General features: G+C 51.8%; 1 protein-coding gene, 1 non-coding gene and 1 pseudogene across 2 annotated transcripts; all 3 read left to right on the forward strand.

The window, feature by feature from the left end:
- Positions 1 to 3,017: 3,017 nt before the first annotated feature.
- On the forward strand, positions 3,018 to 3,204 carry LOC135372881 (U2 spliceosomal RNA). Its single transcript, XR_010416151.1, has one exon. It is a non-coding gene; the product is annotated as a U2 spliceosomal RNA (small nuclear RNA).
- Positions 3,205 to 8,516: 5,312 nt separating this feature from the next.
- Positions 8,517 to 8,697, forward strand: LOC135372973 (U2 spliceosomal RNA; annotated as a pseudogene).
- A 1,666-nt stretch (positions 8,698 to 10,363) lies between these two features.
- On the forward strand, positions 10,364 to 12,544 carry LOC135372755 (uncharacterized). The gene has a single exon (XM_064606227.1). It carries the CDS (start codon positions 10,364 to 10,366, stop codon positions 12,542 to 12,544), a length of 2,181 nt encoding a protein of 726 aa, XP_064462297.1.
- Positions 12,545 to 12,561: the final 17 nt, after the last annotated feature.

The following is a 12,561-nucleotide window of genomic DNA, read 5'->3' on the forward strand; positions in this document are numbered from 1 at the left end:
CCGTCCGAGGAGCAAGACAACGGTGACCTCCACGCCTCCGCAACCACTGCTCCCGCTTCACCACTGACGGCGCACACAGCAACACTACCAGGAGCCAGCCATGAGATTTCTGTCACCAATCGGAGCCCACCGTCACGCTCGGCCACACCTGAGCTCTCCTTGGACTCACCCCTCATCTCAATGGAGGAAGACGCGCCCGGTGGCACGCCGGACGACAACAACACGGGGCCGGAAAATGAGCAACAGCCGCCTTCCCTCAACGAGGACTTTCCTCTGTCAATCTTCGTCCCTAGAGTGCAGCAGATACTGGACTTGGAACCAACAAATGAAAACTGGTCCAGCTTCGAACAGATCCTGGAAGAGGCAACAAGAGCAACTGCAGATGCTGTGCGCCTACCGCCCCCTAGAGAAGGCACCACACGCCCAAGGGAGATAAATCCGGACGACCCAAGGCAAATCCAGAAGCTGTACCGCCGCAACAGGAGACAAGCTGTGCGGCTTATATGTGATGGACAGTCAAAGAAGTGCGGCATACCGAGCGGCGATGTAGAGGAATTCTTCTCCTCGACATGGCAACACGAAGAGTGCGATACCGGCCTGCTTCGCGAAAGACCAAGGGCCTCAACTGAAGTCGATCTCGGATACTTCAGCCCTCAGGAGGTGCGGCGAAAAGCAGCCAAATCCGAAAACACAGCCCCTGGCGATGACCGCATAACGTACAGGCACTGGCTTGATGTGGATCCAGATGGGACCTTTATGGCCTCTGTCTTCAACGTGTGCCTGAAGTACAAGCGTGTGCCGGACACCTGGAGGACATCAACCACCGTCCTGATCTACAAGAAAGGAAACCCGGACGACATCGCCAACTGGAGGCCCATCACCATTGCGAGGACACTGAACAAATTATACACAGGTTGCCTGGCTGCAAGACTCCAGTCATGGATCCAGCAGCAAGAAGTCTTGAGCCCCTCCCAAAAAGGATTCATGCCGCATGATGGCGTGTTTGAACACAATTTTATCTTGCAACACCGCATCGACGAGGCAAGGACCAACAACAAGGACCTCTGCGCGGCGTTCCTTGATTTCTCCAACGCTTTTGGGTCCATCACCCACAATGCCATAATTGAAGCCGTCGACGCAGCAGGTGCCGGACCGCACTTCACAGCCATCGTGAAGGACCTATACACGGACAACACCACCCGTATCCTCACCAACGGAGAGGCCACGTGTAACATCCCGGTACGAAGAGGAATCCGGCAGGGCTGCCCCCTAAGCGGTCTGCTATTCAATCTAGCAATAGACCCCATCCTTCGAGGCATCCAGGGCATCGGCACCAAGCACGCAGTCCTCGCCTACGCGGATGATATCACACCGCTTGCCGAAGCCCCGGAGCTCCTCCAAACCAGGATTGATAGCATCGCAGCCATGGCGTCCACTCTTCGGCTGAAGCTAAACCCTGCGAAATGCAAATCACTGCATATATCTGGGCGACGGCCTGTTGGAATTCGGGAAACCGAGTTCCACATTCAGGAGACCACGATGCCCATCCTGAAGGAGTTCGAGAGCTTCTCCTACCTCGGAAGACCGGTAGGCTTCAACATCCTCCCGGACACCACAACAATCGAGACCGCCATCAACACGGGAAAGAAGCTCTTGACCTCCATGCTGGCCCCCTGGCAGCGCCTGGATGCCCTAAAAACCTTCGTCTATCCAGCGCTGAACTTCACCATGCGATGCGGCAACCTGGGGAAGACAGAATGGACAAGGCTGGACAACGAGCTGCGACCGCTCTTTAAGAGGACCCTTTACATCCCGAGCAACGCGGCAAATGAGTACTTGTATGGAAAGAGTGGAAAAGGTGCCTGCGGAATCCCGCTGGCCGCAGAAACCAGTGACATTGCAAGAATTGACTGCGCCTTCAAGCTCCTGACATCACCTGATCCTGGCATCGCCAAGGCAGCCCAGGACGACCTCCTCAACACGGTCTCGAAGCGCCTGCGGACCATGTGCACGCCAAGCGATGCCGAACTCTTCCTCGCTGGGGACACAGAGGGGCCTTTCAGATCCTCCTCAAACGAACTCCGCAATGTATGGACGGAAGCAAGAAAGGCCTCTCGCCGTTTGGATGTCAAGTGGACCCTGGAAGGTGGCATCGCCATCACCCGCAAAGACAAGACGATGACGGCGCGCTGGAGAAGGCACATCATGCGCACTATGCGCGACCAGCTGGACGTAGAGCGCAACCAGCAACTCCACAGCCTGCCCAGCCAAGGAAAGGCAGTCGAATGCGCCGGCCTGGACGCCGCCAGCACCCACTTCCTCAGGACAGGCTTCTGCACCCGGTTCGCGGACTGGAGGTTCATTCATCGAGCCAGGTTAAACCTCCTTCCACTTAACGGTGCACGAGCCTGGAGCCACAGTGACAAGCGCTGCCGCAAGTGCGGGTACCAGGCTGAGACCCTCCCTCACGTCGTGTGCCACTGCATGACCCAAAGCCGGGCCCTAACGGCGAGACACAACTCCGTTGTCGAGCGAGTGAAGTCAGCCTCGGGGTCAAAGTTCACCGTTGTTTCCGAGAACCGCCCCGTTGGTGACACCCAGCTGCGCCCAGACCTCCTGCTCGCCCGTGGAGAAGAGGCCGTGATCGTGGACATCACCTGCCCGTTCGACAATCGCCCCTCCGCCCTGCAAGAAGCTCGTGCCGCAAAAATCACGAAATACCAGCCCGTGAAGGAGTTCCTACTACGAAGGTATCAGCGCGTCACCATCGAGCCAGTAGTCGTCGGAGCCTTAGGGTCCTGGGACCCCGAAAACGACCGGTTCCTTCGACGCGTCTGCTCGCGAAGGTACCTTAAGAAGATGAAGAAACTCTGCGTGAGCTCTGTCATCGCTGCCACCAGGGACATATACGCAGCACATGTTGCCAGGACGTGACCTCCAAACAAGCCACCAAAGGAACCATGCAAAAAGTTGATAGAGTGGTATTTTGCTCAATGAAACTTTTAACAACCCATCCTACATGTATAAAGCAACTAACATCATGAATAAACTTCTGTTCTTATCAGCTTAATATCTGATACGAGCCCTATTTGGACTCACGATATTAATCTTATTTTTGGCCCGAGACAGTGTGTCTGAAGCTCGCCTCGGCACTGTCAAGGGTTGCCCTGGTATTGCACTACCTCCAGGTGTGGCCCACCCGTCTCAAAACAAAAAACAGAAATTCCGAAACAGCATCAATAAGCATCAGCCATGATGACCAGAGACAGGCAAAAGAGGGAAGCGTAGAAACAACACCAAGCAAAGCAGGGAACCTACAGCAGACACAGAACACACTGGAGACAACCACTGGGAAATGTCCTGTCTGGCCACTAGGGTACACATTCATTCATTCATTCATTCATTCATTCAATCTATCTATCTATCTATCTATCTATCTATCTATCTATCTATCTATCTATCTATCTATCTATCTATCTATCTATCTATCTATCTATCTATCTATCTATCTATCTATCTATCTATCTATCTATCTATCTATCTATCTATCTATCTATCTATCTATCTATCTATCTATCTATCTATCTATCTATCTATCTATCTATCTATCTATCTATCTATCTATCTATCTATCTATCTATCTATCTATCTATCTATCTATCTATCTATCTATCTATCTATCTATCTATCTATCTATCTATCTATCTATCTATCTATCTATCTATCTATCTATCTATCTATCTATCTATCTATCTATCTATCTATCTATCTATCTATCTATCTATCTATCTATCTATCTATCTATCTATCTATCTATCTATCTATCTATCTATCTATCTATCTTTCTTTCTTTCTTTCTTTCTTTCTTTCTTCTTTCTTTCTTTCTTTCCTTCTTTCTTTCTTTCTTTCTTTCTTTCCTTCCTTCCTTCCTTCCTTCCTTCCTTCCTTCCTTCCTTCTTCCTTTCTTTCTTTCTTTCTCTCTCTCTTTCTTTCTTTCTTTCTTTCTCTCTCTCTTGCAATTTCCAATCAATCATTTTTATCTCACGGGCCGTGATGCATTAGCACTAACACCCTAGTATTCCGTACCCATATACCACGATGCCCAAACCGGCGACGTGCCACGCGCGGACGTAGAAGGCGAGACTGCGACAGGAGCGAAACGGGGGAGACGTGCAGTGTATATCTCTTCTCGGTCTTTTGGCGGATACAAGGGAGAAAGAAACACGAGTTCCGTCCGCTAACATGCGCATTTCATGCAGTCCGACTATCATTCTAGTGCTTCTTACACGCACCACATCATGTTGAATTTGGCGACGTGACACCCGAGGAGGCAGGTGCCGCGACCGTGACCAGAGCGTAAGATGGACGTGTAATATTTATCGCTTCTCGGCCTTTTGGCTAAGATCAAAGTGTAGTACTCTCCTTTGATCGCCATAGGCCTGAGTGTGGTGGCACCGAGTACGCCTTGTCGTGTACCGTCCTTTTCAGGACGATTAGGGTGCCAAGCCAAGGACGAGGCCCGCTCGCGGGCTTGGTTTATAGCCCCTCGTACCAAAGCAGCCACTCTCCCAGGTGGTGTTAAGTAGGCGGCCTGCTGCCTACCGCCCTTTTCAGGGCGCTGAACGCCAGCCGACGGGGGGCCCTCTTCTGGGCTTGGATCATTGCCCCCTCCCGAGGCAGCCTGACCCTGGGCTAGTCACATTGTGGCATTGCCCCAACCGCCTATGCGTGTGCAGGGCCGCTCCCTGGGCAGACGGACTGCTCTCCCTTAACGTGTACGACACACCCTTCCGGCATCATGTCACCTGGCCTGGAGACTCCCAGCCTTGCAGATGGCAGCCCACCAAACGGTCTGAGACCGGACCCACCTCTGCAAGACGACTGCACAGGCGGATACGAACCCCACGGGCCCCTCTACCTCCCGCTGCCCTGCAGCCCCTTACACTGCAGGGAGGAATCGATCTCCCTCCCCCCTACAGAGGGAACGAATCTCGGGTTACCGCCGTCGCCCTCTGCGAGTACGCAGAGTCGATCGCCACCGGAAGCTGCAGCCCTCTCACCATCTGAATATGGAAACCTCCAGCCAGTCAGGGAAGGAACGATACTTACAATTTTCTTCCCGATACCTGACCACTTCGTCTGCTGCGAGGAGGACTGTGCCATCTCCTACCGCTCAGCCAGCTGGACGTCGCAAAGGGGCTCCCTTACCAGGCACCTTGAACGAGCCCACCAGATACGGATCTTGTCCACCAGATACCACTGTAGCTACTGTGGGGACCTGCTGAATTCCAGACCAACATCGCATCAGTGCAGCGGCGGCCCGTCACGTGATTCTCTCCCCCTGCGGCGAGCATACAACCATCACTGCGAGCACTGCGGTGAGTCATTCCCCACAAGAAAGGGACTCCACAACCACACAATCTGGCACAAGCGAGAACAAGCTCGTGACGCAAGAAGATCCGCGCTACGCTGCGAGCAGTTTGAACCGCCCCCGCAAGAAGACGAATCTGTCAGCGAGCAAGCTCACGCAGCTGTCCCAGGCCAATCAGGCACCACCAGCGAGACCAGTGAGATGGACGAAACGATCAATGCCACAGCAAGTGGGTTCATAGATGAGCACCCCACTCAGACACTCGGGGGAATAGAGACACCCTTCGAGGAGCCACCTAGTAACAGCAATGACGGCGTGGATCACCCACTGACAGGAGAAGGGCCACTCTCCTCACGCATACGGGAACAAAGCCAGGACGAACCAAATAGTGCCCTTAATGATCTTACGCAGGAAGTCCGCGCCATCTACTCTGCAGACATATCCAGTGACGGCTGGAACCACTTTGAAGCTTTGCTGGAAAAGGCAGTGGACCAGGTGGCAACAGCAGCAGGCCTCCCATCCAAAAACCTCGCCACCCCTCGCCGCACCATCAACCCGGACGACCCGCGGGCCATCCAGCGATTGTATCGCAGAAATCGTCGTCAAGCAATCCGGCTTATCATGAACGGTCCAGGCAGGCGGTGTCCAGTCGACACGAATGACGCTACATCATACTTCGCGCAGCTCTGGCGCAGCGGAGACACCGAAGTCGACACTGCTGCTCTGCAAGCCCGCCCGGCCGCTGACAACACAATTTCCATGCACCCCTTCACACCGGAAGAGGTACTAGCAAAAGCTCGTAAGTGCGAAAACACTGCCCCCGGGAGCGACAGACTGACGTATCAACACTGGCTGAAGGCAGACCCAAGGTGTATTTTTCTGGCTTCCGTGTTCAACGTCTGTCTCAAGTACCGCAGAACACCAGCCACATGGAAAGAGACACGAACGATATTAATCCACAAGAAGGGAGACGAAAATGACCTCAGCAACTGGCGACCCATCACCCTCATGAGGACCAGTAACAAGCTGTACACGGGATGTCTGGCCAATCGTCTCAAGAAATGGATTATGGATGAAGGAGTCCTGAGTCGCTGCCAAAAAGGTTTCCTGCCCTATGACGGCGTGTTCGAACATAACTACGTGCTCCAAACCCGACTTGATGCTGCCCGCACCAGCAGGAAAGACCTCTGCGTCGCCCTACTCGATGTCAGCAATGCATTCGGGTCCGTCCCTCACAAGGCCATCATCGATGCAGTCCAGCACAGCGGAGCAGGAAGCGTCTTCACCGATATAGTCCGTGACCTATATGAAGGGAACACCACCACCGTCATGACAGGAGAAGGCTCCACCGAGCCGATTTCCGTGCAAGCCGGAATTCGCCAGGGATGCCCCCTCAGCGGCCTCCTTTTCAATCTTGTCATGGATGTCATTATAAGGCAGGTCCAGGCAAACGACGTGCAGCACAACATCCTCGCCTACGCGGACGACCTGGCCCCAATGGCAGAAGACCCGGCCACACTGCAGAGGCGGATCAACACAGTCATCTCCATGGCACAGGCACTCGGACTTAAAATGAACGCAAACAAGTGCCGCAGCATCCACCTCTCCGGGCGACAACCAGTGGGCCTCCGCGAAACAACATTCACCGTCAACGGCGAGGCGATAGAATCCCTGAAGGAGTTTGACAGCATTAAGTACCTCGGACGGCCGACCGGATACAACATACTGCACGACGATAAAGACCTTCATCAGATGATGGAAAATGCCACCAGGATCATGACATCCCCACTTGCCCCCTGGCAACGACTCGATGCCATCCGTACATTCGTCTTCCCAGCGCTCAATTTCGCGATGCGGTGCGGATCTCTGGGGAAGACGGACTGGGAGAAGCTCGATCACCATTTGCGACCACTACTGAAGAGGACGCTCTACCTCCCGCAGTCGGCGTCAACAGACTACCTGCACGGAAGCAGAAAGGCTGGAGCTTGTGGCATACCTCTAGCAGCAGAGCTTAGCGACGTTTGTCGTATCGACAATGCCTTCAAGCTGTTGACGTCACCGGATGCCGAAGTAGCGAAGCTCGCCTTCGACGAACTACACACAACTGTGACCAGACGACTGGGACACGAGGCTAGCCACCCTGACATCGAAGAATTTCTCAATGGCAACAACGAAGGCGACTTCCGCAGAGCGTGCAATCCCCTTCGGAATGTATGGACGGAAGCAAGGAAGGCGTCCACACGGTTGAAGGTGATGTGGGAGATAGAGGAGGACTCAGGACCAACGGTGTCTCGGGAGGCGACGACCATCACAAACAAGCAACGGACCAGACTGATGGCGTGTTTCCGGAGCCTACTTTCACACGTTAAGGACACCCATCTGCAAAGTCTCCCCAACCAAGGAAAGGCCATGGAGGCCGTCGCATTGGACCCGGCAAGCTCGCACTTCATGATCAGTGGCGACTACACACGATTCGCCGACTGGCGTTTCGTCCACAGAGCCCGGCTCAACCTCGTCCCGCTCAATGGAGCCAAGCCTTGGAGCCACCAGGACAAGCGCTGTAGGCGCTGCGGCCATGATTCGGAAACCCTGCCGCATGTTCTTGGCCACTGCATGAGAATGAGCACCCGCTACACCGACAGGCACAACAGAATCGTCGAGAGGGTCAAGAAAGCCGCACGAGAACGCTTCACTTTGATAAGTGAGAACCAACCAGTTGGTGAAACACGACTGCGACCCGACATCATCCTGGCCCGCGGCGAGGAAGCGCTCATCATTGACGTTACCATCCCCTTCGAAAACAGGCAGGAAGCACTCACCAAGGCAAGAGAAGCCAAAATCACCAAGTACCAGCCAGTCAAAGACCACCTCCTACGACGATTCAACAGAGTGCACGTCGACGCCGTCATCATTGGGGCCCTGGGAAGCTGGGACCCAGCTAACGACCGCTGTCTCCGACGCCTGTGCTCTAAGCAGTACCTAAAGAAGATGAAGAAGATGGCCACAAGTGACGTCATCTCTGCATCCAGGGACATTTATGCATTTCACCTGACTGGACAGTCGCCCACATAGTTTTTTGACATTAGCTCTCACTGACCTCGATTATTTCCTGTAAATCATATGTGACTCTTTTAAATATTTGTAAATCATGTTTCTAGCATTAATAAAAGCAATCTGTTCTTATCAGCTTAATATCTGATACGAGCCCTATTTGGACTCACGATATTAATCTTATTTTTGGCCCGAGACAGTGTGTCTGAAGCTCGCCTCGGCACTGTCAAGGGTTGCCCTGGTATTGCACTACCTCCAGGTGTGGCCCACCCGTCTCAAAACAAAAAACAGAAATTCCGAAACAGCATCAATAAGCATCAGCCATGATGACGAGAGACAGGCAAAAGAGGGAAGCGTAGAAACAACACCAAGCAAAGCAGGGAACCTACAGCAGACACAGAACACACTGGAGACAACCACTGGGAAATGTCCTGTCTGGCCACTAGGGTACACATTCATTCATTCATTCATTCATTCATTCATTCAATCTATCTATCTATCTATCTATCTATCTATCTATCTATCTATCTATCTATCTATCTATCTATCTATCTATCTATCTATCTATCTATCTATCTATCTATCTATCTATCTATCTATCTATCTATCTATCTATCTATCTATCTATCTATCTATCTATCTATCTATCTATCTATCTATCTATCTATCTATCTATCTATCTATCTATCTATCTATCTATCTATCTATCTATCTATCTATCTATCTATCTATCTATCTATCTATCTATCTATCTATCTATCTATCTATCTATCTATCTATCTATCTATCTATCTATCTATCTATCTATCTATCTATCTATCTATCTATCTATCTATCTATCTATCTATCTATCTATCTATCTATCTATCTATCTATCTATCTATCTATCTATCTATCTATCTATCTATCTATCTATCTATCTATCTATCTATCTATCTATCTATCTATCTATCTATCTATCTATCTATCTATCTATCTATCTATCTATCTATCTATCTTTCTTTCTTTCTTTCTTTCTTTCTTTCTTTCTTTCTTTCTTTCTTTCTTTCTTTCTTTCTTTCTTTCTTTCTTTCTTTCTTTCTTTCTTTCTTTCTTTCTTTCTTTCTTTCTTTCCTTCCTTCCTTCCTTCCTTCCTTCCTTCCTTCCTTCCTTCCTTCTTCCTTTCTTTCTTTCTTTCTCTCTCTCTTTCTTTCTTTCTTTCTTTCTCTCTCTCTTGCAATTTCCAATCAATCATTTTTATCTCACGGGCCGTGATGCATTAGCACTAACACCCTAGTATTCCGTACCCATATACCACGATGCCCAAACCGGCGACGTGCCACGCGCGGACGTAGAAGGCGAGACTGCGACAGAAGCGAAACGGGGGAGACGTGCAGTGTATATCTCTTCTCGGTCTTTTGGCGGATACAAGGGAGAAAGAAACACGAGTTCCGTCCGCTAACATGCGCATTTCATGCAGTCCGACTATCATTCTAGTGCTTCTTACACGCACCACATCATGTTGAATTTGGCGACGTGACACCCGAGGAGGCAGGTGCCGCGACCGTGACCAGAGCGTAAGATGGACGTGTAATATTTATCGCTTCTCGGCCTTTTGGCTAAGATCAAAGTGTAGCGGGCGACCGTAAAACGGTCGTCGGGGCAACATCGCTTGCGGTGTTGTTTCCGGGAAGATTTTTTCTAAAGAGCATGTAGAGCATGTGAGCATGTGAGCATGTAGCATGTGAGCATGTAGAAGAGCACTTCACCACGTTGTGGCAGCCGGAGGTGTGCAGCACAAATATCTTCCACGACCGCCCCGGCGCCACAACTGAGGTAGACCTCGGCTGGTTCACACCACAGGAAGTCAGAAGAAAAGCCACAAAAGCTGAGAACACTGCACCTGGCGATGACCGTCTAACCTATAGGCACTGGCTGGACGTTGACCCTGATGGCATCTTCATGGCATCTACCTTCAACATTTGCCTAAAATACAAGCGTATCCCGGACTCGTGGAGAACCTCTAATACTGTCCTAATATTCAAGAAGGGGGACCCCGCCGACATATCCAACTGGCGGCCAATTTCCATAGCAAGAACCCTGAACAAGCTCTACACCGGCTGCCTAGCGTCGAGGCTCCAGTCATGGATAATGCAGAACAGCGTGCTGAGCCCGACCCAGAAAGGATTCTTGCCCCACGATGGTGTGTACGAACACAACTACGTCCTGCAGCACTACATCAATGACGCAAGGGCCAACAACAAGGAACTGTGTGCAGCATTCTTGGACTTCTCAAACGCTTTTGGTTCAGTCCCTCACACAGCCATCATCGAAGCAGTAGGAGCAGCTGGCTGTGGATCTGACTTCAAGGATATCGTAACCGACCTTTACAACAACAACACAAGCCGTGTCCTCACCAATGGGGAGTCTACTCACCCCATTCCCATGCGAAGAGGAATCAGGCAGGGCTGTCCCCTGAGTGGCCTGCTTTTCAACATGACAGTTGACCCCATCCTTCGAGACATCCAAGGCGACAGCACAAAGCACGCTGTCCTCGCCTATGCTGATGACATCACACCACTAGCGGACAACCCCACTCTACTGCAGCAACAAATCGACAGAATCGCAGCACTAGCATCTTCATTATGCCTGACCCTCAACCCTAGCAAGTGCAAATCTCTCCATGTTTCTGGCCATAGACCTGTCGGGATCCGGGAGACGGAATTCCACGTCCGGGACACCCCAATCACCATCTTAAAGGAGTTCGAGTCCTTCAACTACCTTGGACGTCCTGTAGGCTTCAATGTGCTAAAGGACGAAACAACAATCGAGGCAGCCATCAGCACTGGAAAGAAGATCCTGACATCAATGTTAGCACCATGGCAACGCCTAGATGCACTAAAGACTTTCGTCTACCCGTCCCTGAACTTCTCCATGCGCTGTGGTTCCTTAGGAAAAACCGACTGGATGAGACTTGACCAGGAGCTACGGCCGCTTATCAAGAGGACCCTCTACATCCCGAGCAATGCAGCCAACGAGTACATCTACAGTAAATCTGGAATGGGAGGCTGCGGAATCCCACTAGCAGCTGAGACCAGTGATGTAGCTCGGATAGACGGCGCCTTCAAACTCCTGACGTCGCGCGATCCAGTTGTTGCCCATATTGCCAAGGAGAACCTCTTCCACACTGTCAGCAAGCGCCTGCGTGCCACCTGCTCCGCATCCGACGTGGAGTCCTTCCTGGCTGGGGACACCGAGGGGCCCTTCAGAATATCCACCAACGAGCTCGGCAACGTATGGACTGAGGCTAGGAAGGCATCCCGTCGCCTCGGAGTAACATGGACCATTGAGGAAGGTGGGCTCAGCATCTCGAGGAAGGACAAGACCATGACGGAACGCTGGAGAACGAGAATCATGCGCACCCTGCGTGACCAACTGGACAAAGAACGCTCACAGGAACTCTGTGACCTGGCCAACCAGGGCAAAGCAATGGACTGCGCAAGACTCGACCCTAGCAGCACCCACTTCATCAGCAAAGGCCTGTACACACGCTTCGCCGACTGGAGATTCATCCATCGAGCCCGCCTCAATCTCCATCCGTTGAACGGCGCAAGGACCTGGCGACATGGCGACAAAAGATGCCGCAGATGTGGCTACTCCAACGAAACATTACCCCATGTCGTGTGCCACTGCATGAGGCAAAGCCAGGCAATGACGAAGCGGCACAACGACATCGTTGAGCGAGTGAAAACAGCGGCTGCAGCAAAATACACCGTTATATCAGAAAACCGCCCTGTTGGTGACACGCAGCTTCGCCCAGACCTCATCCTTGCCCGTGGAGAAGAAGCTGTCATCGTCGACGTCACCTGCCCATTCGAGAACCGTGCCACAGCCTTCCAGCAAGCCCGCACAAGCAAAGTCAACAAGTACCAGCCAGTAAAGGAACACCTACAACGAAGGTACCAACGTGTCACCATTGAACCTATTGTGGTTGGTGCACTCGGCTGCTGGGACCCTGAAAATGACCGCTTCCTGCACCGCCTCTGCTCTCGGAGGTATCTGAAGAAAATGAAGAAACTTTGTGTGAGCTCGGTAATCTCCGCCACACGGGACATTTATGCCGCGCACGTTTCCAGCTCCTGAAACGGGATACCTAACAC

This window comes from Ornithodoros turicata, unplaced genomic scaffold, assembly GCF_037126465.1.
Source record: "Ornithodoros turicata isolate Travis unplaced genomic scaffold, ASM3712646v1 Chromosome17, whole genome shotgun sequence".
Lineage (NCBI taxonomy): Eukaryota > Metazoa > Arthropoda > Arachnida > Ixodida > Argasidae > Ornithodoros > Ornithodoros turicata.